Source organism: Gossypium hirsutum, chromosome A07 (genome assembly GCF_007990345.1).
Source record: "Gossypium hirsutum isolate 1008001.06 chromosome A07, Gossypium_hirsutum_v2.1, whole genome shotgun sequence".
NCBI classification, from domain to species: domain Eukaryota; kingdom Viridiplantae; phylum Streptophyta; class Magnoliopsida; order Malvales; family Malvaceae; genus Gossypium; species Gossypium hirsutum.
The window spans coordinates 52038239-52065367 of record NC_053430.1 but is presented as its reverse complement, the minus strand read 5'-3'; the positions used below and the strand labels follow the sequence as shown (position 1 = coordinate 52065367).

General features: G+C 34.3%; 2 protein-coding genes and 1 pseudogene across 6 annotated transcripts; 1 reads left to right on the top strand and 2 right to left on the bottom strand.

Annotated features, from left to right (window-relative positions):
- Positions 1–335: 335 nt before the first annotated feature.
- On the top strand, positions 336–4972 carry LOC107898300 (elongation factor Ts, mitochondrial). Of its 4 annotated transcripts, XR_005930013.1 has the most exons (10): positions 361–606; positions 788–1103; positions 1218–1390; positions 1561–1650; positions 2229–2403; positions 2587–2771; positions 4010–4135; positions 4231–4373; positions 4486–4574; positions 4687–4907. XR_005930013.1 is itself a non-coding variant. In XM_016823824.2 (9 exons), the coding sequence occupies exons 2-9, from the start codon at positions 809–811 to the stop codon at positions 4730–4732; spliced, it is 1179 nt and encodes a 392-aa protein (XP_016679313.1). In that variant the 5' UTR covers positions 336–510; positions 788–808; the 3' UTR covers positions 4733–4972. The 4 variants fall into 4 exon arrangements, 2 of the variants coding, with proteins under 2 accessions (XP_016679313.1, XP_016679308.1); XM_016823824.2 differs by lacking the exon at positions 4231–4373 and having other exon boundaries at positions 336–510; positions 4687–4972; XM_016823819.2 differs by lacking the exon at positions 4231–4373 and having other exon boundaries at positions 336–606; positions 4687–4972.
- A 10743-nt stretch (positions 4973–15715) lies between these two features.
- On the bottom strand, positions 15716–18123 carry LOC107898294 (uncharacterized; annotated as a pseudogene).
- On the bottom strand, positions 17781–24812 carry LOC107898285 (auxilin-related protein 2). Of its 2 annotated transcripts, XM_016823805.2 has the most exons (8): positions 23858–24812; positions 21058–22711; positions 20831–20963; positions 20627–20727; positions 20456–20521; positions 19611–19700; positions 18393–18569; positions 17781–18229 (listed from the first exon to the last, which is right to left on the bottom strand). In XM_016823805.2, exons 1-8 carry the CDS (start codon positions 24460–24462, stop codon positions 18191–18193), a joined length of 2865 nt encoding a protein of 954 aa, XP_016679294.1. In that variant the 5' UTR covers positions 24463–24812; the 3' UTR covers positions 17781–18190. The 2 variants fall into 2 exon arrangements, 1 of the variants encoding a protein (XP_016679294.1); XR_005930765.1 differs by lacking the exons at positions 17781–18229; positions 18393–18569 and having other exon boundaries at positions 20812–20963; positions 23858–24796.
- Positions 24813–27129: the final 2317 nt, after the last annotated feature.

The window sequence follows — 27129 nt, the reverse complement described above, 5'->3', positions numbered from 1 at the left end:
TCTATTTGAATCAAGAATAAATATTTAAATTTTAAAAATATAAAAATTAAAATTAATTTTTAAAAAAAATTCAAAACACATCAATTAAATAATTTTCACATGGTACATAGTTTGAGCAAGAGCAAAGAAAGATTCCAAAATTTCAATATTATATAAAATTATTTAAATTGATTTATTTTTACTTACTATTGGTAATGTAAAAAAATGTTAATTCAAATGCATTAAAACGCATTAATCTCTTATTTAATATTAAAAAAATTTATTAATAATTCTAAATATTGTATCAGATATCATAAACAACCTATAATAATGATTAGCATATATTACTTTTGCTTGATTCGAATTCCATGACTTTAGCTGATCAAATTTTTGGAAACAAATGAAACATAGTGTCTGCATCAAATTAGGGTTCGCCTCGGACAATTGAGTTGGGTTTTAAGCCCATTCGATCCAGTCTTCTCCACCTAGTTCCAGCTTCCACATTCCAAACCATCTAAAGCTGAAACTCAGGTTTATACTTCGTACTCGTTTAGACTTCAGAGAGTTTCATCAAATTTTCAGTGTTCCATTTCTGTATCTTAGCAAATCCACTCGTTTCATTCAAAGGTAGCCTCTCTTTTCTGTTTTTAAATATATACATATACAAAGTTGAATCCTTTTACCAATACTTTTTGATCCTCTTAAAACCTTTAAACCCTGCTTCAAACAGGAACTCTTGGTTTTTCTGTTTACGTCTTCTTCTTTTTTTTTTTTTATGGATTTCTTTTGTAACTGTCGTTATCTGCAGCAAAAATATTAGACATAGAAAATGGCTTTCTTCAAAAATGCAAAACAACCGCTTGGGATCTTTTTGTACAACATCAGGCTGAGTACTTGTAGCAGACATGGGTACTCTACTTGGGCAACCAAAGGAACCTCCTTTGCTCAATCTACAGATACCAAAGCCTCAAAAACTGCTTATTTGTATTGGGTTTCGAGAAGATTCAATTCTCAGGCAGCTTCTTCTGCTGAGCAAATGAGCCTTATCAAGCAACTCAGGGAAAGAACGAGTGCTCCCATAAAGGATGTCAAGGCTTCTCTTGTTGATTGCAATTGGGATATTGGTATTCAATAGAAAATAGGCTGATTTTTTTTTGTTTTTCTCTGATGTTATTTTTTCCCTTTTAGAATTGGTTTATATCAAATTATTTTGGATTATGATTTTGAATTGAATGCAGAGGCTGCACAGAAAGAATTGAGGAAAAGAGGAAAGGTTTTGGCCATGAAAAAATCGTCAAGGACTGCTACTGAGGGTCTGCTTGCTCTGGCTCAAAATGAGGGCAAGGCTGCTGTAATTGAACTTAATTGCGAGACGGATTTCGTTGCCAGGAATGAAATTTTTGAGTACTTGGTTAGTGCGAGTTAAAGGGGTTAATGATTTTCTTGTTAGCGCAAAAATTCCAATTTGAAGCCTATTCTTGAAAGTTTTGCTCTCTGTTTCCCTTTCTTGTATGCTACTGTTGTTACTTTTATTGGTACTGCATCATTGCTTGTAAATTACTGATATTGTGTTTCATACAGGCTTTGGCATTGGCAAAGAAAGCTTTGTTTGTCCAAAACTCTTCCCAACAGATTCCTGGGGTTTTCTCATTTGGGCCTGAGTGTTTAGAGGTGAGAAATTTCTATACAAAAGCTTGTTATTATTTCTTTTTGAATTGGCATGAGATATGTTGTTTGTTTTTACCCTTTTCCATGTACACAATGTCTTAGTCCATATTTATAGGTTGGAAGATTCTTTTACGGTTTCACTCTATCTTCAATCTTTGTGATCAATAAGAATCAGTTTTATAGGACCTCATCTGGGGATAAAATTCTGACGTTCTTTATGGGGTATGGAAAAATGGACTGTATTAAGTAGCGAATGCAGTTTTGTCTAATCTCTTCAAAATTCAAAAAAGCAACTTTGGTTTTCGTTTCTAAGTGAATTCTCTTGTTATGGTTGTAAAAGGTAATCATATGTGCTTTAAAACTTTTATTATGAACTCATTCTTGTTTACAGATGTCATGAAACACTAATTGGTTTTCCCATCAAATCAGTGAATAAAAGGTTTGGTAGGTTAGCATAAGCTACTTATGTTGGCATTTTATTCTGAGTATGTGTCAAATACCTGTTCCCCTCTTCCGCTCTTTTGCAACTATAACGGGAATTGCCATGTCTTGAAGCTCCTTGATTATTCAATTGCTACCAGGACTTAAAATTAAATCTTGACCATCCAAAAATTAGTGGGGAGACAACCATTCAAAATGCAGTTACAGAAGTGGCTGCAATGATGGGAGAGAATATAAAACTCAGGAGGGGTGTTGTGATGTCAACATCTTCGCATGGAGTTGTTTCTGCTTACCTCCATAGATGTCCTCGACCAGGTTTGTTTCGTGGTGTTATCGTATTGTTTGATAGCCAGCATGCTTGCATCCCTGCCCGCACAGACATCGAGTGCATTTCTCCCCCATTTTTCAACGTGTTATCTTAGTTGTAATGTTAATTCCTTGCAAGGCAAATAGAATTTGGCACAACAAAAGATATAATAATTTTTAATGTGGATGTAGGTTTGGGCCGTATTGCTGGAATTTTATCTCTTGAAGTTGAGAATGAGATTTCTCAATTGGATGCCCTCCAAAAGGTTGGCTCAGAGCTAGCAATGCATATTGTGGCAGCGAAGCCATTATTCTTGACAAAGGAAGGTGTGACCTCTGATGTGCTTAACAATGAACGCGAGATTCTGAAGTCTCAGGTACCTGTAATTCCATTCTCAGTTGCCTCTATTGTTTGCAAATTTGAATTATGCCAAAACTTTAATCTTCATCTATGGGAACAACCTTTGACACTAGCAAGGAGATGACCAGGGAGTCTTGTTAGTATAGTTCTTAAACCTGGACTAGCCATAGTGATGGACTGCTGTTCTGAAGTCCCTATCTGGAAGGGGTCTATACCTGGTCAAAGTTTTTGATAAAGATCTATTGCAAACCAGTAGACTCCTTTGCTAAATTGCGTCAAGTGAAGTCACATGAGTGCTTTGGTCGGAATTCAACCTATGTGTATTATTGGGTAAGACCCTTTAGACTAGGTCTTGTCATGTGTGGTTTATTGGTTACAAGTTCAAAGTGGACATTTCATATATAATTAAGTCTTTTAGATGGTAACTATTTATGGTACATATATTCATTTATTGAAAGGTTTCACCTATTGAGCAGACATTCATAGGCAAACTGTCTTAGCCGGGCTCTTTCCCTTATTTTTACTTCTTCCTCATGAATAACCTATGACGAACAGGTGGAACTCATCAAAGGGAATTCCAAACCTTAGACTCTTTAAGCGAGAGTATTAAACCTCGGAATATTGGAATAAATTTTTAATTAATTTTATTTCTCTCAATTAGTCTTTTAAATAGAGGTTACATAGGTTTACTTATTTGAATAAAAAACTTATAAGCTAAGGAAATTAAAAGAAAGACTCTAAATAAATAAAGACTTTTAAACCCTAATACCACAGATACTTTTAATTAAAGATCTCCTAAAGATATAAAATACTCATAAATGAAATCTCCTAATACCTCTCCTAATAAAATAATAATAAACTAATCTAATAATAATGAATGGGCATCTAACAATAATGGGGGCAGGATTTAATAACCATGATTTCTATGTTTTTGTTCCTTTCATAATGGAAGAGAAGATTTTGTTGGGTCTGCGGAGAAGATTTTGTTCGACAGAAATGTTTGCATATGTACAATAATATCTGATTCCCATTTCCTAGCGTGATAGCTGTAATTTGTAGTTAATAGCAACTTACAGATATAAAGCCTTAGAAAATGCAAAGCCTTCTTGGATATATCTGCAAAATACATGTCAACATGTAATCTCTTGCATAATATTTGGAAGTAGTTTTATTTTGATGCATCATATACAATGTAATGTGACTATCCTGGTCTTAAACTTCATTTCTATGGATACTGATTTATTTTTATGTCAGGCCATAAGTACCGGAAAGTCTCTGATGGCCATAGAGAAAATGGTTGATGGTCGTCTGCGTAAATACTTTGAGGAGGTTGTTTTTATGGAGCAAAAGTATTTCTTAAATGATTCTTTAAGTATCAAGGTATCCTCTCTGTTGTATTTCTAACTTAAACTTGCTTTTAACTAATATGAAACTCATAGCTCTTCTTATTTGCTCATGGGATTGGGAATTCAAAGGGGCTAAAAAGAGGGTATCAGAAGGTCGAGACTTTCAAAGTTAGTCTTGCCTTGAAGCTTTGTACCCAGTAGTTGGTGGTGCACTCGCTTCATTGTGGTTCCACTTTTATCAGCCTATGGGGAACGTTCTGTCTATACACGATGTAAAGATTTGAGTGCATTAAAACACTTGTTGACTAGTAATACTTCTGATTGCGCAAGTGTATATGGTTTTTAAAAGTGAAATAGTGGATTAAAACTTATACCTTGTGCCAGACAATTTTGGATAATGTATCAAAGGAAGTGGGCTCACCAGTGAAGATTGGCAACTTTTTCAGAATGGAAGTTGGAGAAGGAATTCAAAGGTAAAGCAATCCCTACATTTTTATTTTTATTTTTCCTCGTGTGGATGGGCTGCCCTCACTGAGATCATTCCTTTCTGCTAATTCGGGGTTCTTTTGGCGTCCTTATTTTCAGCCAAAAAGCGTCGAGATCAGCCGAACCTGTTGCACAGGCTGTTTAAGCTTAAAGACATAGTTCCATGAGGGCAAAGGGTTAAACCTTGAAAGCAGTCGACATAGGGTTAAGATTCTTATTTATACTGAAATAATTGTTTTGGTGGCCTTTTCATTTCTTATTCTCTGGGACTGTTTTGTTCTATATTTTGCCTGTTCCAAGTTTTCTCTGGATTTGATCAATTACCCTTTTTGGTCTGAAACAATGTTGGAATAATCAGGAAAGCATCCTAGTTTCAGTAGGCAAATAGGAAATGTTAATGTTGTCTTCTACATTATCCAATTCCCCGTATCGACTTATTTCATAAAATAATGATGGCCGGATACTTCCATAAGTATAACAAGACACATTATTAACTTTCATATCAACTGTTTTTAATGCTTTTAATTGTTTATTAATTTTTCAAATACTATATTTTTAATTACTCAAATTGTTGAACGTAAAATTTATTTATTTATTTCTTGTTAATATAAAATTTTAAATCATAATTACAGTATTTTTTCATTTTCAGTATACAGTTTTATGTAATTAAGACAAAGGAAGATTATTCAAAATAATAAGTTATTTATAAATATTTTATATTTTCTTATAACCAAATATTTACTAAAATTAAATTTATTAATTATAAATGTAATAATTTTGCAAAATAAACAAAAATATATTTAAAATGATAAATTTATTAATATAATGGACAATAAATGTTATATTAGTCTGTTTAAGAGTTCTTTCAAACTCGTGCTTTTATATATATATATAATTAGTTTTTATATAAAGTATATATAAAATGGTATTTATTTAAGTGAGTTTTTTTCTAAAATAGTGGCTTAAGTTATTTTGTTTAAATATATTATATAAGAATTTTAAAAGTTGGAAGAATTTTTAAAATATTTGTTATCTAAAAAAAGTTTTTTGGGTTTTTAAATTAAATTAGTATTTAGTTAACTCGTGATATAGTTTTATAATAAGATAGATTAATGATATAAAAAAGATTTATTTTTATATAGTTAAAATTGACTTACATCTGACAGAGTAAATCATTATCAACTCACTTGTCAATGATTGTCTGTATATTTCAAACTCACAATATGAAATTTGGAGTTAAATTCATAACGAAGTGAAGTATAGGAATAAACAAGTTTTCTTATTCGTACGATGTACGAATTTATTATATTTATTAATTAAATTATATTTAGATTGTTTTTTTTTTTAAATGTATCATTTCACTAATTACATGATGCAAAATTAAAATATAATAATATATAAGTGATACGAGTCACAAAAGCCTAAATTCTTGAAGGCGATGCCCAATAAGCAAATTCCCAGCCCAATCAAGAAATCCATCCATACTTAGTTGAAAATCAGGCCAAATTGTCAAAGTGGCCCAAGTTGTAAAGTTTTATTTTTATTTTTATTTATTTATTTATTTATTTACTTAGTTTAAATTTTTATGTCAATATTCAGTCCAAGAGTCCCAGATAAAATGACATTTGACCGAATTTCCATATTAAAATAATTAGGAGTTTTTTTTATTTTAGTTTTCTAATTAGATTAGGACTAGTTATAAGGCCTATTTAAAGGCATGGCTGTCCACCTTGTTAAACACTTATCATTATTATTAAAATTTCAGATTTGTTGAGAGCAGAATTTTCTTTGAGTTTTCTCCAAGATTTTTCTCTTGAGTTTTCTTTAGAAGTTGTTTTAACAATCTTTTTGATTGTGGGAGCCATCTTCAACCTTCTTCTTGCCATTGATATTCTTTGGAGGGGAGATTAGAGCCGTTTGAAGGGAGTTGTGAGATCTTTCGAGATTTCAAGGCTTCTTAGGACTTATCTTTTAATTTCTTACTGTCAATTCTTTCTTTATTTCTACTTGTGCTGAATCATTATCTAATCTATTTTCTGTTCTTATTGTGTTTTCAGCCTTTTTCTATCTTAAGGAATCAGCCCAAAAATCCCCAATTTCTAGGGTTTTTCCATACTCTTTTTGGGTGAAATTAGATTGTCGAAATTTGGGGAAAACTATCTTGGTGTTCAATTGGGCAGAATCACAATCTCCTTGAGGGTTTCAAGAACCCTAACACTTATTTCTATTCTCAATTTGATTCTTTGCTGATTTGGGGATTTTATTTCAGATCTGAAAATTCAAAAATCTAATCTTTTAATTTTCTGTTTCGTTTCAAATCTAATTGTTTAGGGTTTTCGTAGGAGTTTCTCGTGACTTGGCAACTCGATCTTGGTCCGCGTGCAACCCCGTATCAATAAGTTTTAATTTTTAAAACATCATAATTGATTTTGAAGGTTAATATGTGATTCTATCTATTTTCTTATTTCAATCCAAAATTCATTTGTAAGTTTCGAGAAATATTGTTGATTTATTATGGAAATGGTTTTTTAATAATTAAATGTTATTATTATTATTTTTCTTTAATATATTTAGTTAAATTTATAATTATGAAAATTATAATTTAAAATTGAAAACAATTTAAAACATAACCAATTCATTAAATAATCTTTACTTTTTCTTTTTAAAATAGATATAAGTGGACAATTAAAAATGTTTATAAAAAAAAAAGGAAATACTATTCTCATTAAATGGTTGAATATTTATTTGGTGCGTAACTGGTTGATTATTTAATAAATTTAAATATTAGATTGAAAACAACAAAATAAATATTAGATCATATATAGAAAAGTTGGATAAAAAAATGGTAAGTTTTTTATGCTTGTGAATCAGTGAAAATTTGAATCACGTTTATTAGAGTAAAGTAAAAAGTTGGAATTTTAATATTAAATAATAAATAAATTAGTTATAATTGCATATTTATACAAAAATGAAAACTTAAGTTCTAGTTTATGTCAAGAAAATTATTTAAAAATTAAATTTTTTAAAGAGAAAAAATTTAAGTGGCTGATCGCATTGTTAAGATGACTTATGATAGGATAGAAGATATATATGTGTATATTGAAGCACCCAAGGAGCTTGGAGCTAGTTGTTGTGTCATTAAAACAAATGGTTTTCTCACATATGATAAATTAATTTAATTATTTTAATAAAAAAGTCAATTAAAAAATTACTCATTTACATATGCCAGTATATTTCTACTCATTTTTATGACATTATAATAATATTTTGTGTGTGTTTTAGATGATAAATAAAAAAAAGTATTTTTATAATTATAAGCGTAATGTATTTTATTCATTTGAATAAAAATTTTAAATCATTATATTTATAATTAAAATAATAATATTAAAAACGATATGTGCTTTCTATAAAATAATTGAAGAACAAACAAGATTTAAATTGACAATTTTAATTTGTTGATATCAAGTTTAAATATTTATAAAAATTAATATAATGATATTCTATAAAAATTTTATTCACTGATTTTTGTTTATTGTTTTTAACATGGTTTAATTTTAATATTTAAATAATAAAAAATGGACTAGTGGTACAACAAAGGCAATGTACTAAAAAAAGCCCTTTTATTTCGTTATTTATCGAAATGGTCCGAATTTTTCATTATTTACAGGAAAGGACCATTTTTCTCGAAAGCGCGTCCACGTCAGCGTGAAGTCAGGGTACGTGTCAGTAAAACACTCCCTCAAGGAAGCGTTTTGCCCCGAACGGTCATATGACCGTTTGAACTCCAACGGTAAAAAAAACTATAAAAGGCCCCTCCCCTTTTCATTTTTTCACATAATAGTCCTCTCACAATCTCTCTAAATTCTTTCCAAATTCTCTTAAATTTCTCTCAATTTTTGTCAAAGTTGTCTCTAATTTTTGCAAAAAAGTTGTGTTTAATTTTTTTTGAATTAGTTTTGTTTTTTAAATTACGAAAATATTCGATCGTGTTAGCAATGGCCGGAGAATTAATTCGTCTCGATACAAAACACATCTCCGTCGATCAAATAACAATGGTAAGTGATAAGTTTAATTAATTTTTGAATAGTATTTAATTTTTTTTCATTTATGTAATTTTAATTAATATTTATTTTATAATTTTTTTATAACAGTCTGTAGATCGGGTGTTGCAATGCTATATCCGTAATATGTCTGGTCCTCCATCGCCATTGATAGAGAATCACCTGCGGGAAACGGGTTTTTGGCACGTGACCACGATAGGTTGGGGGTGCAAGTTGGACCCGAAACTAATCAGTACATTGATAGAGAGGTGGAGACCCGAGACGCACACTTTCCATCTTCTATGCGGAGAGTGTACTATCACTCTGGAAGACGTGCAACTGCAATTAGGATTGTCGATCGATGGGTACAAAGTCACCGGGTCTGTTCAATCTGCTGATTGGGGGCCATATGCTACGAGCTTTTAGGTGCTATTCCAGATAATATTAACGAAGGTCGGATCGAGATGGGCTGGTTACAAGACACATTTCCGTAGCCGAACAATGATTCGGCTGAATTAGAAAGAATACGATATGCTCGGGCATACATTCTTGAGATGATTGGAGGTTATCTGATGTCGGACTTGTCACGAAACCGCGTACATCTAAGATGGCTGCTGAAACTCGTTGATTTTAGAGTAGCAGGTAAATTAAATTGGGGGTCTGCCGTGTTAGCAACATCGTTACAGGAGATGTGCGGGGCGACGCGACCGAATAAAGCCAAAATCGGAAGATGCCTATCACTACTACAATCATGGGCACGATTTCACTTTTCATCTTTACGTCCTCGAGTGAGCCACCCATATACATTCCCACTAATAACTAGGTAAATTTTATATTAGATCTTACAATTATTACGTAGATTTAAAATATAATTGTATGCTAAAAAATTATTTAATTAGGTGGAACCATTCGGCGAGTTATGTTGGAATACCCACATCTCTTGAAGATATACGGCTTCTATAGAACCAACAGTCGGAAGCACAAGTAAGTATTAAATAAAATATATATACATAATAAAATAGTTGTTTTGTATTTAATATTTAGTATTTATTATTTAGTATTACCTATATAACTAATATTTTTATCATGTTCATATAGTTTCAATAGACACCATACGAGGATCCGGCAATTTGGGCAGTAATTTTAGATGATTTTTTTGAAAATCTGAACATTTGGCATGTGAAGGTCCCATTAGTAAACTGTGCTATCGTGGAGATGCACCAATCAAATAGGGTATTGCGGCAATTTAGATTCCAACAACTGATTCCCGTAGAATCTAAGGTGCTCGATGATGAACACAAAGTCGACTTACTACTATTGAATACGGATTGGCTGAGACACTGGTCAGAATATATCGAAATGTGGGAAAATTGGTATGACTATATGCCTACTCGAGAATCGATCATCGTTCCTGAGTTAGCATGCGTGCCGGAATACATGCCATAGTTTAGGATCCATGACAAGCTATATTTACTGTCGGAAGAGGAGAGGCGACGACAAATTCATGTACAAAGGGAACGACGAGGCCCTTTAAATTTAAGAAGAAGGGATGACGACGCGGGCCCATCAGTAGTGCCCACACAATCACCAGGCCCATCAACAGCGCCCACACAGCCACCTGTGCCAACACTTCAACCGACGACACCCATATCACAACCTTTCAGATTATGCCTGGTGCGTATCTTGACCCTTATATGTATCCTAACCCTTTTATGTTTCCTTTTCCCAGTCCTATGGCAGGTTGGAATGCATGGCCCGATTCATCTCCGTTCCCAATTACTCTGAGTCAACCACCGATCAATAGGCCACCGTCGCATAAGGGATCGCACGATGCTCCGTCGGGAAGCTCTTCTTTTTACCATTCCCCATCGCCTTATGGAATTCAAACACCTCTACCATGGGTGATGCAAATACTTTCGCATTCATTATTTTATCAAGGTGGGTCATCCTCCCAACACCCATAACCAGATCCCCTGTCGGAGGAACCACAACCCCTACCGGAGCAACTACAACTCTCGTCGGAAGCTGAACCAATGAGGAACCCAGAGCGTAAACGTCGATGACCCCTATGTGGCACTGATTTCGACCGACACCAACATTGATTTTTTTAATATATTTATAGAAACTTTTTTTATATAGTTTCATATAATAAAATAAAAGTTTTTTTTTAATATTTTAATTGTACTTTACTTTTTTTTAATTTTAATACAATAAGTGTTCTTTTAAATTAGCCAATAATTTTTATTAAAATAAATGTTATTTTGACTATGGAAATATTTTTAATATTTTTTTATATTTTTAATAAAATATAAATAATGCAACATAATTTTATTACAAAAACTATCAGCTATTCCAATTTGGACATGATCGAGTTATATGGCTTAGGTTCCTACACCATCCGCACAACCTCTGTTGGTTCGTTCTTTCTTGAATATCCATATTGTTACATATTCTAGTCACACAAGGTCGACCCTTTAGTTTGTGACTCAATTCTCTATCTGGTAATAGCTTAAACGGAGCAAGCGATACAGACGGCCACTTACGTTCATCTGGGATCGGTGGGAATACATGTCTCCACACGTTGTACATGTATTCTATTTTGTACACTTGGTTGACATACGTTATGGGATCCAGACGGAGATTCTGACAAGCTGCAATTACATGAGCGCATAGATAACGTAATGCGTCAAACACCCCACAGTCGCATGTCCTATTTCTCAAGTGTACACAATATTGCCCTCCAATAATACCTTGGTTCGGTCTGTCAAACTCCGTCACACGTAACCATAGGTTGTTGCGATCGTGACACACTATGTGCATGGTGTTGGCTCGTGCCTTTGCCTTGTTAATCTCTTGCAATACCTTCGTGCACCATACATGGCCTTTATAACTCGTTGCTCATTTTAGAAAGAGTGCCGCTAAACGAAAATATGTCTCTCGCACAATGGCTGTTATCAGCAAATGACGCATTCCTTTTAGAACAGAATTTATGCATTCAGCCAGGTTTGATGTCATATGACCATATCATAGGCCGCCGTCGTATGCTTGTATCCACTGTTCAAAATGTATGTTACAAAGGTAATCTGCGCCTTCTTCATTAACTGAACGCAAAACCGCTAACATCTCATGAAAACGGTCTTTACTTATCTCATACCCTGTCAATATAAGTTGATAACGAAAATTACATACCATTCATCCATTCAGAATAAATTAAATATTACAAATGAAATTATATTAATAGAGATTAAATACCCATGTTGGTCACATGTCATCGTTCAGTTGTAGATTGATATTGCCCGTAGTAGTTGGACGCAATGTGACTTAGGCAATATCGATGGTGTGTACAATGCCATTGGCTTCCTTGTCGCTCAATTGCGACTAGTATTCCAATACCCCGATCCGATATAATGCATATATCAGGTTGGGGGCAGACATGCCTCCTTAACCTAGAAAGAAAGAAATTCCAGTCATCAGCTGACTCTCCCAAGTGTTATTGCAAATGCAATTGGAATGATTCTCCCACTGCCATCCTGTGCCACAACTAGCAATAGCCGATTGGTATATCTACCATACATAAAGGTACCATTAATTTGTACCAATGGCTTGCAGTATATAAATGCATCCCGACATTGTTTAAAACTCCAGAATAGACACTTGAACACTTGGCATCCACGGAGCAATCGATCGTTGTAGTATGCTGGTGCCGTTTCAAGGTCTGTTATGCAACCTGGGACATATCTCTCCAGCACCTGACACTACTGCCACACTTCATTAGATGAAGCATCCCACCTACCATGCATCTTTTCCAACGCCTTCTGCTTAGCTATCCAAACCTTGCGGCAAGAGGGCGTGTACTTCAATTGGCTATGAATATTGGCAATTAAGTCCAGCAATAAAGTCTTTGGATCCGTCTTCAGCGTCGGTAGTATTAAGCTAGCTAACATATCTGAATCCATCTTGGGATGATCTTGTGAAACACCTGTCAACGAAGTATGTTAAATAATACAACATTAAGTAATAACAGTTTTATTCAAAAACCCTAAACACTTAGTGATACTTTACCGCCAACACATGTATGTTGACCTTTATACTTTTTTATCTTCCACAAGCCTGTCTTTTTCTTCAATGAAGCCATGATTTTCCATGAACACGTATCGTCTTGCACTGCACACTTGGCCTCAAACTTATCGGATTTGGATTTAATCATGTTGTAGTTAACCCCGTTCATGATGTTATGTTATTTCAATGCAGTAAGAAAACTATCCTTATTGGAAAACTCCCTACCAACTTCAATTTCACCCGAATCCAATGATGAACTTGTACGGTCACGCCTTTTGTATGGTAGATCTGGAAACTCCAATGCATCATCTTGAGATAGATCGACATTATACATGTGGGCTAAAGGTGAGTACGCCCTGAATCGTGGATCTTCTTCTTTTTCATCTGAACCCCCTTCAACATCTTCAGTTATGGTTGGAACAGGCCCCGGTTCAGAAAATAATCCATCTTTTACACCATCAGGGCAGGGCTCTCGAGGTGGATCCACATCGGACTCATCATCCGACCCACCATCATTTGCAACGAATGAGGTCCCCTCGCTGGTGGATGTCGTAGGGAGTACATCATCCCTTCTTCTAGATGTTTCATAACGTCTCCAATCCGATATAGATTGCCAACCACTAGAAGTTGATGACATTCCCAGTACGTATTTCCAGTATCAAACATCGACCCACCGAGGTACATGTCCCATCCACTAACGGAGTGTCGTGCAGGGGTTGTGTATTCCATACTGCTACCAAACACAGGCGCTTCCGTATTTTGCCACCCACTAACTGAGTTCGGGCAGGAGTCGTGTATTCCTCTCGAACAGCATTAGATATTGAAGTCGCAATGTATCATTTGGTGATGAAAATTGTACATATAACTCATGATAAGGTGATCCACTAGCAAGATGAGTCTGGACCATTGCCTCCAAGCTACGAGGACTTTTGATGTCGAATGAGTCATATCTCACGAGATCAACCGAAGTACAAAATCGATACTTAATAGACAAAACTTTTATTGGCGTCGTTTCGAAGATTTTACGCCTAATTCTTTTACGAATTTCTTTCAAATCTATGTTCTGGTTAAAAACTAGTCGTGTTGTGCTCTCCGACAAAAAGACAACGCCGTTCTCGGTGTCACGGACCTCGCCATCATAGTAAATAACAGCACTAACACGTTCACTCATCTTCAGTTTTTATTTTACTTTAGCCTCAATTTCTCTTGCTGTAACTTATACAACCTGGGAATGAAATTTGGCTCATTTATAGTTTAAGGCTTTATCAGATACTACTGTAGCAAAGAGCGTCCACGTGGGAGCTTTTTCCGTAATTTTGCTAACAGTGCATCCTTCTTGAAGCGTTTTTGACACTATTTATTCAAAACATCTTCTTAAAATTATTTTATCAGATACTACTGTAGCAAAAGAACGTTCACGTAGGAGCTTTTTTCCGTAATTTTACTGACAGTGCATCCTTCTTGAAGCGTTTTTGACACTATTTGTTCAGAAACATCTTCTCAAAATCATTTTATCAGATACTACTGTAGCAAAAGAGCGTCCACGTGGGAGCTTTTTTCCGTAATTTTGCTGACAGTGCATCCTTCTTGAAACTTTTTTAACACTATTTGTTCAGAAACATCTTCTCAAATTTATTTTTCAGATACTACTGCAGCAAAAGAGCGTCCACATGGGACCTTTTTTCCGTAATTTTGCTAACAATGCATCCTTCTTGAAGCGTTTTTAACACTATTTGTTCAGAAACATATTCTCAAATTTATTTTTTCAGATACTACTGTAGCAAAAGAGCATCCACGTGGGAGCTTTTTTCCGTAATTAATAGTTAATTTAATTAATAAACTCTAAAAAACCCTAAACCCTAATTTAATTAATTTTTTTTAATTTCATAGTTAATTTAATTAATTAACCCTCAACTCTAATTAAATTAATTTTTCCTTTAAAAAACACAAAAACCTTAAACCACTAAAACCTTAATCCTAAAACAATCAAAAACCCTAACTTTAAAAAATCTTAAACCCTAATTTAATTGACTTTTTTATTTTCATAGTTAATTTAATTAATTAACCCTCAACTCTAATTAAATTAATTTTTCCTTTAAAAAATACAAAAATTCTAAACCACTAAAACCCTAATCCTAAAACAATCAAAAACCCTAACTTTAAAAAACCCTAAACCCTAATTTAATTGATTTTTTTTTATTTTCATAGTTAATTTAATTAATTAACCCTCAACTCTAATTAAATTAATTTTCCCTTAAAAATACTAAAACCCTAAACCACTAAAACCCTGATCCTAAAACAATCAAAAACCTTAATCATAAAAAAACTTTAAACCCTAATTTAATTGATTTTTTTTTTATTTTCATAGTTAATTTAATTAATTAACCCTCAACTCTAATTAAATTAATTTTTCCCTTAAAAAACACTAAAATCCAAAACCACTAAAACTTTGATCTTAAAACAATCAAAACCCCTAACCTTAAAAAACCTTAAACCCTAATTTAGTTATTTTTTTTATTTTCATAGTTAATTTAATTAATTAACCATCAACTCTAATTAAATTAATTTTTCCCTTAAAAATGCTAAAATCCAAAACCACTAAAACCCTGATCCTAAAACAATCAAAATCCCTAACCTTAAAAAACCTTAAACCCTAATTTAATTTATTTTTTATTTTCATAGTTAATTTAATTAATTAACCCTCAACTCTAATTAAATTAATTTTTCCTTTAAAAACACAAAAATTCTAAACCACTAAAACCTCAATCCTAAAACTATCAAAAATCCTAACCTTAAAAAACCCTAAACCCTAATTTAATTTTTTTATTTTCATAGTTAATTTAATTAATTAACCTTCAATTCTAATTAAATTAATTTTTTCTTAAAAAATACTAAAACCCTAAACCTTAAAAACTCTAACACTAAAAAAAGAGACAAAACGCTCCCTTAAAGAAGCGTTTTGTTGATACGTACCCTAATTTCACGCTGATGTGGATGCGCTTTTGAGAAAAATAATCATTTCCTGCAAATAGTGAAAAAGTCGGACCATTCTATAAATAACGAAATAAAAGAGCTTTTGTTTTAGAGTTTTGAAGTGTACGAGAAAAGTGTTGGGAGAATGGATGATGAAATAATTACACAAGGCATGGCGTGTGTTGTTGTTTTCCAATGCTATATATAATAATAATCATTCTTTCCAAACAGGGATGATTCCTTGAGCTGCCAAACGCTTTTCAACCCAGAAAACTACATGCTTCGCTGTGATTTTCTTCTCATCAACCAGGAAAGGCTCCACGGTGCCATCATTCAATTTCAGAGGACCTGCTGAGTTTGTCATATATTGTTCATACCTGTAAGTTCTTCATTAGGGAAGAAAGCCCAGAATGAATAAGGCCACCCATTCTTCAGAAATGAACCTTCCAACTGTCAAGTTCGGAATGTGAACAAGATTCATAAACCCCGTCTATTATTAATAAATTAAGGAGGAAATAGAGAGACAAAACCTTGTTGTCTTGGAAAGAGAGTTGGATTTGAGAGAGATGATGTTGGGATTCAAGTATTGTTTTCAATGGAGGAATAACATCCTCCCACATCAACTCCGGCAGTGACTTTGCTGCTGGTTTGGGGCGCTTGCCTTCCTCCTTATTCTCAGCGGTGGCTAATACCAAATGGAAACACTTTTTAAAGCAAACTCGCGACTCCAAAAGATGAGCTTTGCTTATGGACAAAAGTAGCTCTATGTCACACCACTTAGAATGGAGAAACCTACTCACTCACTTGTAGGAGTTGACGATTCTTGAACAGCAGAACAGGTAACACATCCACGAGAAGGAATCAATTTACTCATCAAGTTACACACCAATGGTTCAACATGCATGCATACAAGACTAGAACCGGAGTAGTAGCTATACAAAACAATATATTTAACAATTCCCAAGAAGAAGCTCTTGAGTTGTACTAATTTTAAAATTTAATTGGTTATTCAGAAAATATGAAACTCTTTCGTTTTCAACTGTGAATTTGAACTTGATGATGCTATACAGAGAAAGTAAATAATCTTCACAGCAAACAGAGAGTTTGTACCTATTATCTATGACTGGAAATGAAAATTGTAGCTATATACAAGATAAATTTACCATTGATAGTGTGCAGGAGAAAGAAGAGTAGGTGGCTCTGGAATTCCAACTAAGGTATGAAGATGATGATGGAAAGCTCGACAACTCAACTTCTCTCGTCCCCACTATAGCCATTTTAATACTATCACTCCACACGACAGGATGAACCTCTTTACCTACTTCCAATTTTTGTTATTTTCCTTCAACCATCAAACATTTTTGAGGCAAAGGCAGAGGCAGAAAAGATCGATTAGCATTCAATAGAAGAGAAGAGCAAAGCTCTCCGATCCACAAGAAGTTTAGGAGAATATATGCCACTGATTTCCTCAATTTTCCTTCTCTGAAAAACGATAGACGATAGAGATACTATTTATTTTCCTACTGGGATAAGCTTAAATAAAAAATAAATAGGACGAATATAGTGGTCCAAATACCACAAACAATCTTAGGAATGAAAATAAAAAAGAGGAAAAATAGCAATGGCTCTTTCCTTTACAATTTGGTAGGAAAAAATGGCACATTAGCAAATGTTTTCAATAATCCAACCAACCAAACTATTTTGTTTTAATAACATAAAATTTAATCCAGACTTCTAATTTATAAAATACATTTAAGCCTACCTATGTATTTTAGGTTGTTAATTATACTATGCTATTATTTTACAGATGTATTTACCATACCATCTTAGTTGATCCCGCAGCAGTTGACTGAAACGGAATTCGCAGTCTCCAAAACCAAAAAAGTTGGCTCAAGGTGCATCAAATTATAGCTTTTTCCAATGCGAGTGTTAACACGTGATAATGTTTTTCTTCAAATGAAAGTAAGCATGCATAATTTTTATTTAGTTATTCATTTATGTTTTGAAAAAGAAATTATGCATTCAAACAGTCGAATATGAATAATTAAAATTAAACGATAGAATTTTTAAAAAAATAATTTCCTTAACAAGAAACCAAAAGAAACAAGAAAAAGGAGGATATATACGAACCACCTCAACAATCATACACTATACCATGCTATTTGTTTTACAGCCATATTTGCCAATTTATATTTGTATTATAAAAAGAATAAACACAAAATACCCCTCATCTTATGCATATGGGGCGGATGATTTTAACTGATTGATTCGCTGAATTATATAACTTTCCATAGCCACAAGCTGGATGAAGCTTAATATACACCAACCTGATCCAAATAACAGTACTGCACCCTCTCACGTAACCCTCCCATGTTTTTCAAGCAGCGCCGGGCCGATGACAAGCTTTAACTGCTCATTAATGGTTCATCAAACCAAAGCAGACAGCAGCAGATAGAACAGTCATGTGTTCCACTCCAAGGCACAGTGTAAAACCATGAATTTGATTGGCTATATAACCCAAGAATCGAAGGTCAGAACAGCTCCTCTGAATTGAACTTGTTCCAGGCTTCCTGTTTTAAATGGAAACAAAATGAAGCTATCTGAGAAAGAAAACTAAATGAAGGACCTATGCAAGATAGCATCATAAAAATGGAAATCAGTATAATTAAAGGCTCTAATACTAAAATGGCACAACAAGCATGAAGTGCTTCAGTCAAAAGATTTACCAAGTACCTTAAGCAAGTCAAACACCTTCTCTGCAACGTATTTCTGTTGAAGATTGGCACCTTTTTGCTGGACTTTATCGGGATGGATGCAAAGTGTTGCCTTTCTGTAAGCCTTTTTAACTGCAGCACCCATAATCAAATCCGTCAAAGAAACAGGCTGCCAACCACATTCGGGCCAAAGGACCTAATATCAAACAGGTTCAAGAGACAAATTAGTTAAATCAGTAACCAAATAAAATTTGTACTACAACACATTCAAATAAACAAAATGATGAAGAGAAACAACCATGAAAATTTCATAAGGTCCCTTTCCATTCACTTTAAAAGGACCTCTTGTCAATATCATAGCAGTGGTCATCACAATCAATCTAATCAAACCTTCAGATGAATGTTGGCATAGGTAAGTTCAAGAACCTGTGATGCATGTATCCTACATGATTGTGTATTAGATGCTTACACCAAGTTCAACATCCACCTACACTGGCTCATTTGGTAGCAAGCAAAGAACAGGGATGCCACATGTTATGTAGCTCAACCATTAGATTAAAAACTTTTTCCTTCCTTAATCCTTTCTTACCTTCCTACCATACCTTACAGTGGTTCAAGAAACTATAATGCCCACTAAATAATTGCATGCATGTCACAACAGTAGTTCCTTGACTGAAAGAATGAAACTGTGAGAGCCAGCTGGTGAACATCATGTAAGGGAAGAAGCTCTAAAGACATACTTTTATGCCTTTTAGTCCTTAATTCTAAAAGTCTGCTAGATCACAAGTCTAAGCTAACAAAATGGCCGCTGGACAACTTTCCAGCCCTGTATCCTTTTCAAGTTTGAATTCTACTTAAAATCAGCATCAGATGTTACAGAACATCCATCAGACATAACAGCAATGCAGTGAATGTAAAAGAGTTGGGCAACTTAAATAGGAGATTATCAAAAAGCTTAGAGTTAAATTTCAAGGAGTTTCTTATGTTTGAATCCCTCTCGCTCAGTCTTCCTTCAACAATGTATCTCATACTTTGCTTTGAAGTCCTCTACTGCTTGTATGAAGCATCTCAAAAATGTAGTACATCAGACAGTGGGCAATAAAATGAGAACTGTGCAAGATATATAGCCAAAAAAAGGGGGGGGGAAAAAAGGAAAGAAAGACAGCTGGTTCCTACATAAAATACTATGCAAGAGAGGACAAAGAAGATTAAATGGTTGTAATAAGTTATAACACACATATTGCAATGTTGACAGCAGAGCACGCAAATTTCCCTCTTTTCCAGCAGCCCATCTCTTGATTTCAACATCTAGTGTTTCAGAAATTCTCTGAAATAAGATCATAGATCAATATTAGACAAACAATAACTAAAATAAACTTTTGCAGACATGTGCACGTAGGTACAGAAACTTGTAAATTCCAGACATATATTATACAAAATGCTTTCAGTATGTATTATTCTACATTCAATACTTGAGCCAATCAAATCCAAATTAACATAACATTCGGGTGCAAGACTAGTTGGGCATGTTAAAAAAACCTAAAGTTTCATATTTGACATTATTCCTCAGTCCTAAGGCATCTCATTGGTGATACCGGGGGTTACGAATTGAGACAAAAATACGGACCAAGTTTCAATTTATTATATATAACATTATCAGGAGTCTCCACATAATTATGTTAAAGGATCAAGAACCAAGTTAATCTTCATTTTTCCTCATGTAAGTTTTATCCAGAGCCAAAGCAACCGATTTCCTTTGTATATATTAGTAATTTAGTACAATCCTTTCAAAAAAAGGTTAGTAGTTTAGTACAAAGAATAAGTAAATGTTTAACCTGCCCTAGAGTTAACTTTATAAACCCTGACCTTAAAGAAGGCAGAGTGAAGTGAAGAGCAATCAAATGTGCCATTGTGTAATGTATATGATATGAAGGCTGGGGTCAGGAGAAAAAAGTCATTTAGGTTGGATCACATTGAAAAGTAAACTCCAACAAAACGCCCACTCAAAAAATAAAAAGACGACAAAAAAGAATAGAATGAACAAAAGTAAAAAGAAAAAGAATGTTCACTGCATCTGCTTACATGTCTCTCAGCCTGCTCCCTTTGCACTTGAAGGTCCCGATGATTTTTCTCAGCCAGTGCTTTTGCCTGGATACAAGAACTCAATAGTAAAAGAGAGCTAGCAAGCAGTTTATAAGTTATAACAGGACAAGAGAGAAAAGATAACTAAATCATGCAACAAAGAATACATACCGCGCGCTCCTGAGTTCTTTGCTGGCGTTCCAACCTGGCTCTTCGCCTTTCTTCAGTTTCCCCATCAACCTCTTGGAACTCCCCAAATGAGGATGCAGCAGCTTTAGCAAGAGGAGGAGTTTGGTCAGTTATCAACTATGAAGAAGAACATATATAAAACATTACAGATTCACAAAGATCATTACATCTCAAGTTTGCAAGTACCTCCAAAAATAGAGCTGAGATCATCAACAATATTTGCACTTGAAGAAGCTTTCCTCATGCTAGATGAGGATCCGGCAGATGTTCCCCTAGCTACTTCAGGCCCTCCCTTATTTTGTCCATCAAACAGGGGATCCTGCAAAAGCAAAAGGTTGGGTTAGAAACTGGACAGACTGATACTACAACACAAAGCAGAAGCTGAATACAGTATGACATTCTTATAGTCTTACAGAAGAGTTAGTTCTTGGTCTTGGAGCACTGCTTGGTCGAGAACCCATACTAAAGAAGGATTCAAGATCATTGTCATTATTTTGCTGGCTTGCCCTTGCAGAAGCAGCTGCTCTTTCTCGAGCCTCAGCAGCAGCCTTCTCTGCAGCAGCTCTTTCAGCTCTAAGCTTTGCTTCAGCTCTTTCAGCCTTCTCTTGAGCTTCCTTCTCTTTTGCTTCCCTTTCTCTCGCTTCCGCAGCAGCTCTTTCAGCTCTTTCTCTTGCCTCAGCTGCTGCTCTTTGACGGGCTTCAGCTTGTGCTCTCTGCACTGCAGCCCTTTCGGCACGTTCTCGAGCTTCAGCAGCTGCCTTTTCAACTGCAGCCCTTTCAGCTCTCACACGAGCTTCAGCTGCTGCTCTTTCACGAGCTTCTCTAGTAGCCCTTTGAACAGCTTGTCTGGCCCTTTCCTGTTCCCTCTCTTTCTCAAGCCTTCTTTGTTCTCTCTCTTTCTCCTCCCTTTCCCTCTCCAATTCATATCTCCGTTGCTGTCTCTCTTCCTCCTCCCTTTCCCTTTGTTGCTTCTCACGCTCCAATCTCTCGTGCTTTTCTCTAGCTTCTCTACCCAAAGCATCTTGCATAGCTCTCTCATCTTTATCCATTACACCAGCCTCTTTATTTCTTGCAGCCTTCAAATTCTCTCTCTCCCTCATTTCCTTTGCATGCCTAAATTTAGCCTCTGCTCTATCCATTGCCTCTTTCATCGCAGCAGCAGAAGCTACAGCAGCAGAGTTGGTCCCAAAATCATCACCAGAAAAATCTTCAGCATGGTCCACATTATTCCAGGCCCTACCCATTGCAAAATCTTCTAGTTCATCAACTTGAGATGCAACAGAGCTGCCTGCAGCAGCACGAGTTGAATGAGGGGTGTCTTTGTACTGAGCTGAATTTGGGAAAGAAGAATTGTCATTGATCTTCTTTTTTGCATTAGAGGAAGAAAATGAGCCTGTCGCTGATTTTGAAACTCGTGGTGGTCTTGGAGGTGGTGGTCTTGAAGGGGGTGGGGCACTAGTACGTAGGGTAAAGAGAGGAACCTCTGACACAGTGAGCCACACATCTTCAGATGTGTCAAAGTTCTCTTCAGATCTTGGAGTTGCATTTACCTGGGAGCTAGTGTCGTTAGAACCAAAATTTGAGTAAGGAGGAGGGCTAGCAGTGTGATGAACAGAGCTATGAAAATCAGTTGACATACTAGGCATGTCAAACACAGGTTGCTGAGATTCAGGAAAATTTTCTGTAGAAGGCATCCTTTTCTTAGTATAGTGCTCAAAATCTTCATCATTTGGCTCTTTACTAGCAGGAGTTTGCAATCCACTCGCTGTTCTTAAAGGGTTCCTATCCATTCCTCTCTTATTGATCTCAGTTGACAGAGGCACAGATTTTCCAAGACCTTCAAGAGGATCTATATCATCAAATAGTCCCTCATTTACAGATGACACTCCAGACTTCCCTGATCCATTCAGCTTAGTTATTTCTTCCAAAGGGTCCACAAACAGCCCTGAGGATGAATCTACTGTGTCTGATGTTGATTCAAAGACATGAAAAGGATTCTCCATGACATTAGAGCCAGTCTTGCTTGAATTAGAGGCCGGTTTCTGGGGGGCAGCATCTGATGTTGACCTGTCCAAAGAATGGAGCATGACATCAGCTAATATTTATATGGTATTAGCTAAGTCTTATTAAGAACAAAAGACAAATATAGAGTCTAAACTCTAAAGTAAGTTTAGAGTCCAAAGATACATATCTCAAGCTTCATACAATATGTTTAGAGTTCAAATGTACCATAAACATAAGTAGTCCTTTTACTGCCTTTCTTCACACTAAGCTAGCAGTGACATGCACAAAGAGTTTCAAATTAAACTAAACACAATTGTAATTGCAAATTTGTAAAAAGTTTTTACATGTTTGGTCCACTTACCTCTGGCATAGTGGCCACATCTAACACATTGGCAATTTACAGTAAAAGCCTCATCCTATTTCTAAATTCTACCCATCAAATGACTTAAAAACTAAAAAATGTTCATAAATCTCACAAGAAAAATTTCGAAGTCTCTGGCATTACCTATTGCTATTGTCCTATTCTAACAAACCTTGGATAACCAACATGATACCTACCCAATCCAGCCTAATAATGAATTCCACCGAGCAACTTTGGCACCTTAAATGAGCAAGTAGAAATAAACAGAAGATGACAATCATTCCTGTACCAACAAAAATATTGCAGAGGCTAGCAGGACGAAGTAGGACTAGTAAAGCTACATCTGTATTCATGTGAAATTTCTAATAAAATGTTATATTCAAGCAAGTGTGAGCCTGGTTTGACAATAAAGAGGCATTAATTGACAAATAGGTCTAGCTATTCAAGTAACCTAAGTAAATTTTTGCAAGTAAGTTGCCGTCTTTAGTATCTAACATTTTTGGACAAATGGCTAACTTGTCAATATTTAGAACAGACAACCAGTAAAACATAACCTTGATCAGTGCACTTACAGAAAAAAGCACTAAAATCTTAACCACATCCGCTTAATAAAAAACTGGGCTTAAGAATACTAATTTCATTGAAATATTTTCCCCATTATTAGCTAACTGCTGATATCTAAGCTGCCAATATCACAACCAAATCCCAGAAACTGCAGACTTAAATGCGAAGCACATTTATGCAAAATACCATAAATCGGAAAACTCTAAAATAAAAAAAGAACATACAACATAGAAGTGTACAATATTTATTTATATAAAACCCAAGCCTTATAACCAGTAAATTACCTCGCCGATGCGGGAGAGCTACTCCGACCAAAACCAGGAAGCAAATCGTCAAAAAGAGGCGCGTCTTTCTCCGCTTTCATTTTTTCGCTCTTCGTCTTCGTCTCAGACTCTTTACTCCCTAAATTCCCAAGCAGATCATCAAACGGCGAGCTGCCTGGGGACTTGTCTCTTGAGCGAGACGTAGACTGGGAGATCCCGAAAACGTTGTCGTACTTAGCAGCCGAGGCTGATGAAGAGCTCTTGACCCCGGGTAATCCATCGAAAAGGTCATCATCGTAAACAGGCTTGTCAAAAACCGGCGGCTTAGAGTCCTTGAAAAATGAGTCGTAATCGTACGACGACGTTTGCTCAGCTGTGGCTCGCGACTCCGAGGAGTATTTTGGGGGCCCACCATAGAAGTCGTTAAACATGAGCCCGTCGCGATCCTGATCGTCGAAAATGGAATTGGAGGATGATCTGTCGTTGCCGTATGAGGACCGGATAAAATCGGATCGAAACCCGTAATTGGTACCAGATGAAGGATTTCTAGGAGGTGCCATCGGGGCTGACTTGCCTTGGGGTTTGATCCCAAAATCTTTGGCCAGTAAACCTGGAAAATCATCCATTTCGAATCGGATTCTAGTATTAAACCGCCTGGTTTTATCTAATTTCCTCGCTGATTTGCCGAATCGATTTCGCCCCTAAATTTCTGAGGAAGTTCAGATCTGAGAAGCAACAAGAAGAACAAAAATGGAGGGTGAGGACTTAATTATCAAATAATTTTGAGCAAATTAATGAAAATAATAATTATTTAATTATGATTATTTTGGATTTGAAAATATTTATATGTGGGAGAAAAATGGAGGGAGGCAATAATTTGCGTTTCCGGCTTTTTATTTTATTTTATTTTTCCCCGTTTCTCTATGCTTCCTTTTTCCTTCCCTTTGTTTCAGGGCTAGAGTATAACATCTTCTTTACTCTCTCTAATCATAATCTATTAAAATAGTCATTTTTGTTTATAATAGTTTATATTTTAATTATTTATATTTAAAATATTATATTTTAATTACTTATATTAAAATATTATTATATTTTAGTCACTACGTCATTAATTATCGTTAATAAGATAATGATAAATTAATGTGACACGTTAAATTATTATTTCTAAACAAAAAATTTAAGTTAAATTATACAGTTGGCCCTCTATTTTTTTTATTTTGAGCAATTTAATTTTTTTATATTATTTTAACTTTCCTTTTTTTTAAACTCTTCTACTTCTTCCTTTGTTTTCCTCCTTTCTTTATCTTTTTTAACATAGTTTTTCTATATTTTTTATTTATTAAAATCTTTTTATGTTTATGAAAAAAGAAAAAAGTAAAAGCTGAAACCAGAATAAAACTTGATTTGTATATTCTTACCCCACAATTACAAACCTTCATCTTCCATGATTAATTTAATAAATCAATTTGGATCTCTCAATGACCTAGTCCACAAGTTTGCTTCACTCGAAGACCTCGCCAGTCGTTATTTATGACAATCTACCCTTAACAATGTTTCCCGAATCTGTTCCCTTAACCTCCTAACCAACCTCACAACCACCTTATCTATCTTACCTACAACATTCTCATCCTCTTGAAACTATGTTGTTTCACGAATTCTTCAAATAAGCTCTACACTTTTAATGACTAACAACCACTATACAAAACTTACCATCATCTTTACCCAAACTAGATTGGTTTCATGCTCCCTTTCTCTCTTTGGTTCATCCATGCTCAACTTCCAATCAAGCTTGCTTGGGAATATGTAAGAAGTTTAGATCAATTTTATTGTTTGCTTAATTTTATTTGTCAGAAAATAAAATAAAAGGCAAGAAATAATCTACACAATTCTGTAAAAGTTTGGAAACGAAAAAAATATTTTGAATATAAAGAATTCAATTTATGTTTAGATTTGATTAAGGATATAATTTTTTATATTGATTAGTTAGATCCAATTTTAGTTTCAAAATTAGGTTATATTCAAATCAAATTTTGATTAAGAATGATTGATATTTGGTTTTGAGTGAAATTCAATTTAGGAATCATGTGAGAGAACCAAAAACTTGGTTTATTTGGTGGGTAAAAATTATGTTTCTGCAATGAAGAATATGAGAAGTGAGAAAAATAAGGGGAAAAAGAAAAGGAAAATAAAGAAAAAAAATTAAATTATTTAAAAAATAAAGCTATAGGGACTAGTTTTAACAATTAGAATACATAGAAAAACCACGTTAAAAGAAATAGAGGAGGAAAAAAGAGAGAGAAGAAAAAGAGAATGGAAAAGAAAGAAAAGTTCAAGTAACATAAAAGAAAAAAAATTACTTAAAAAAAATATAAGGGCCAATTGTATTGTTTGACCTAAAATTTTCATTTGAAATGATGATTTAACATGCCACGTCACTGTAACACTCGGAGACTAAAATGTTACAACATGATAACGTTATTGACTAAAACGTAACATTTCAAACATAAGTACTAAAATATAACGTGAATCAAATAAAAGTAACTATTTTAATAGTTTACCTTTTTTTTTCCTTCTTATAAATGACTTTAAAGAAAAAGAAAATAAAAAAATGGAATGGTTGGTTTGGAAAATTTCATTTTGGTGCAGTTTTCTTTAGTTGTTTAGCGGTAGAAACCTGGAATCAATTTTTATATTTCTATACAAACGCACTAAAGTTTTGAATCTTTATTATTTTTACCACGCAAATTCCGAATGTTGTGATCAAGGAATTATCAAAGCCAAATGGTTTGCTTGACCATAACATATATATAAAAGCACTTTTTTTTTTTTTTACGAAAGTGATTAAGGCTAATTCTGTCTGAATGCCCCAAATATACTCATCAATTATGGGTCACTTTTTGAACATATCATTGGACCACTCCAATTAATTGCTTTAGCTTTCAATTTTCATTTTTAAGATATATTTGCACATCTAAAACATTAAAATTTCTTATAATTACTATCTACTCTAACAAACCTAAAGCTCCAAACTTTATCATTTTATTATTCTTATAATAAATTAATACTTTTTTTACATTTTAATTATATGCTTTTTAATAAGAATAGTAGTAAAGGAAGATTGGATCCTGCCATCTCTTCATTTTAATCCTTCAACCAACATTTTTGTTTTTCCAAAAATATTTTACTCCATTATTACTGCCATTTAACAAAGAGCCCCAGAGAGAGGGTAAATTAGAAAGAAAAAAAATAAAGCTAATTACATATTTAGGCTAATTTCCCCCAAATTAAGGAGA

Bases quoted from the DNA above. Each gene is read 5' to 3' on its own strand.
- LOC107898300 (XM_016823824.2), top strand. From the start codon at position 809: ATGGCTTTCTTCAAAAATGCAAAACAACCGCTTGGGATCTTTTTGTAC. The intron at 1,104-1,217 runs GTATTCAATAGA...AATTGAATGCAG, and splicing joins TGATTGCAATTGGGATATTG to AGGCTGCACAGAAAGAATTG. The intron at 2,404-2,586 runs GTTTGTTTCGTG...ATGTGGATGTAG, and splicing joins CCATAGATGTCCTCGACCAG to GTTTGGGCCGTATTGCTGGA.
- LOC107898285 (XM_016823805.2), bottom strand. From the start codon at position 24,462: ATGGATGATTTTCCAGGTTTACTGGCCAAAGATTTTGGGATCAAACCC. The intron at 20,964-21,057 runs GTAAGACTATAA...TTGCTTTTGCAG, and splicing joins GACCAAGAACTAACTCTTCT to GATCCCCTGTTTGATGGACA. The intron at 19,701-20,455 runs GTAAGCAGATGC...ATCTTATTTCAG, and splicing joins GGGAGCAGGCTGAGAGACAT to AGAATTTCTGAAACACTAGA.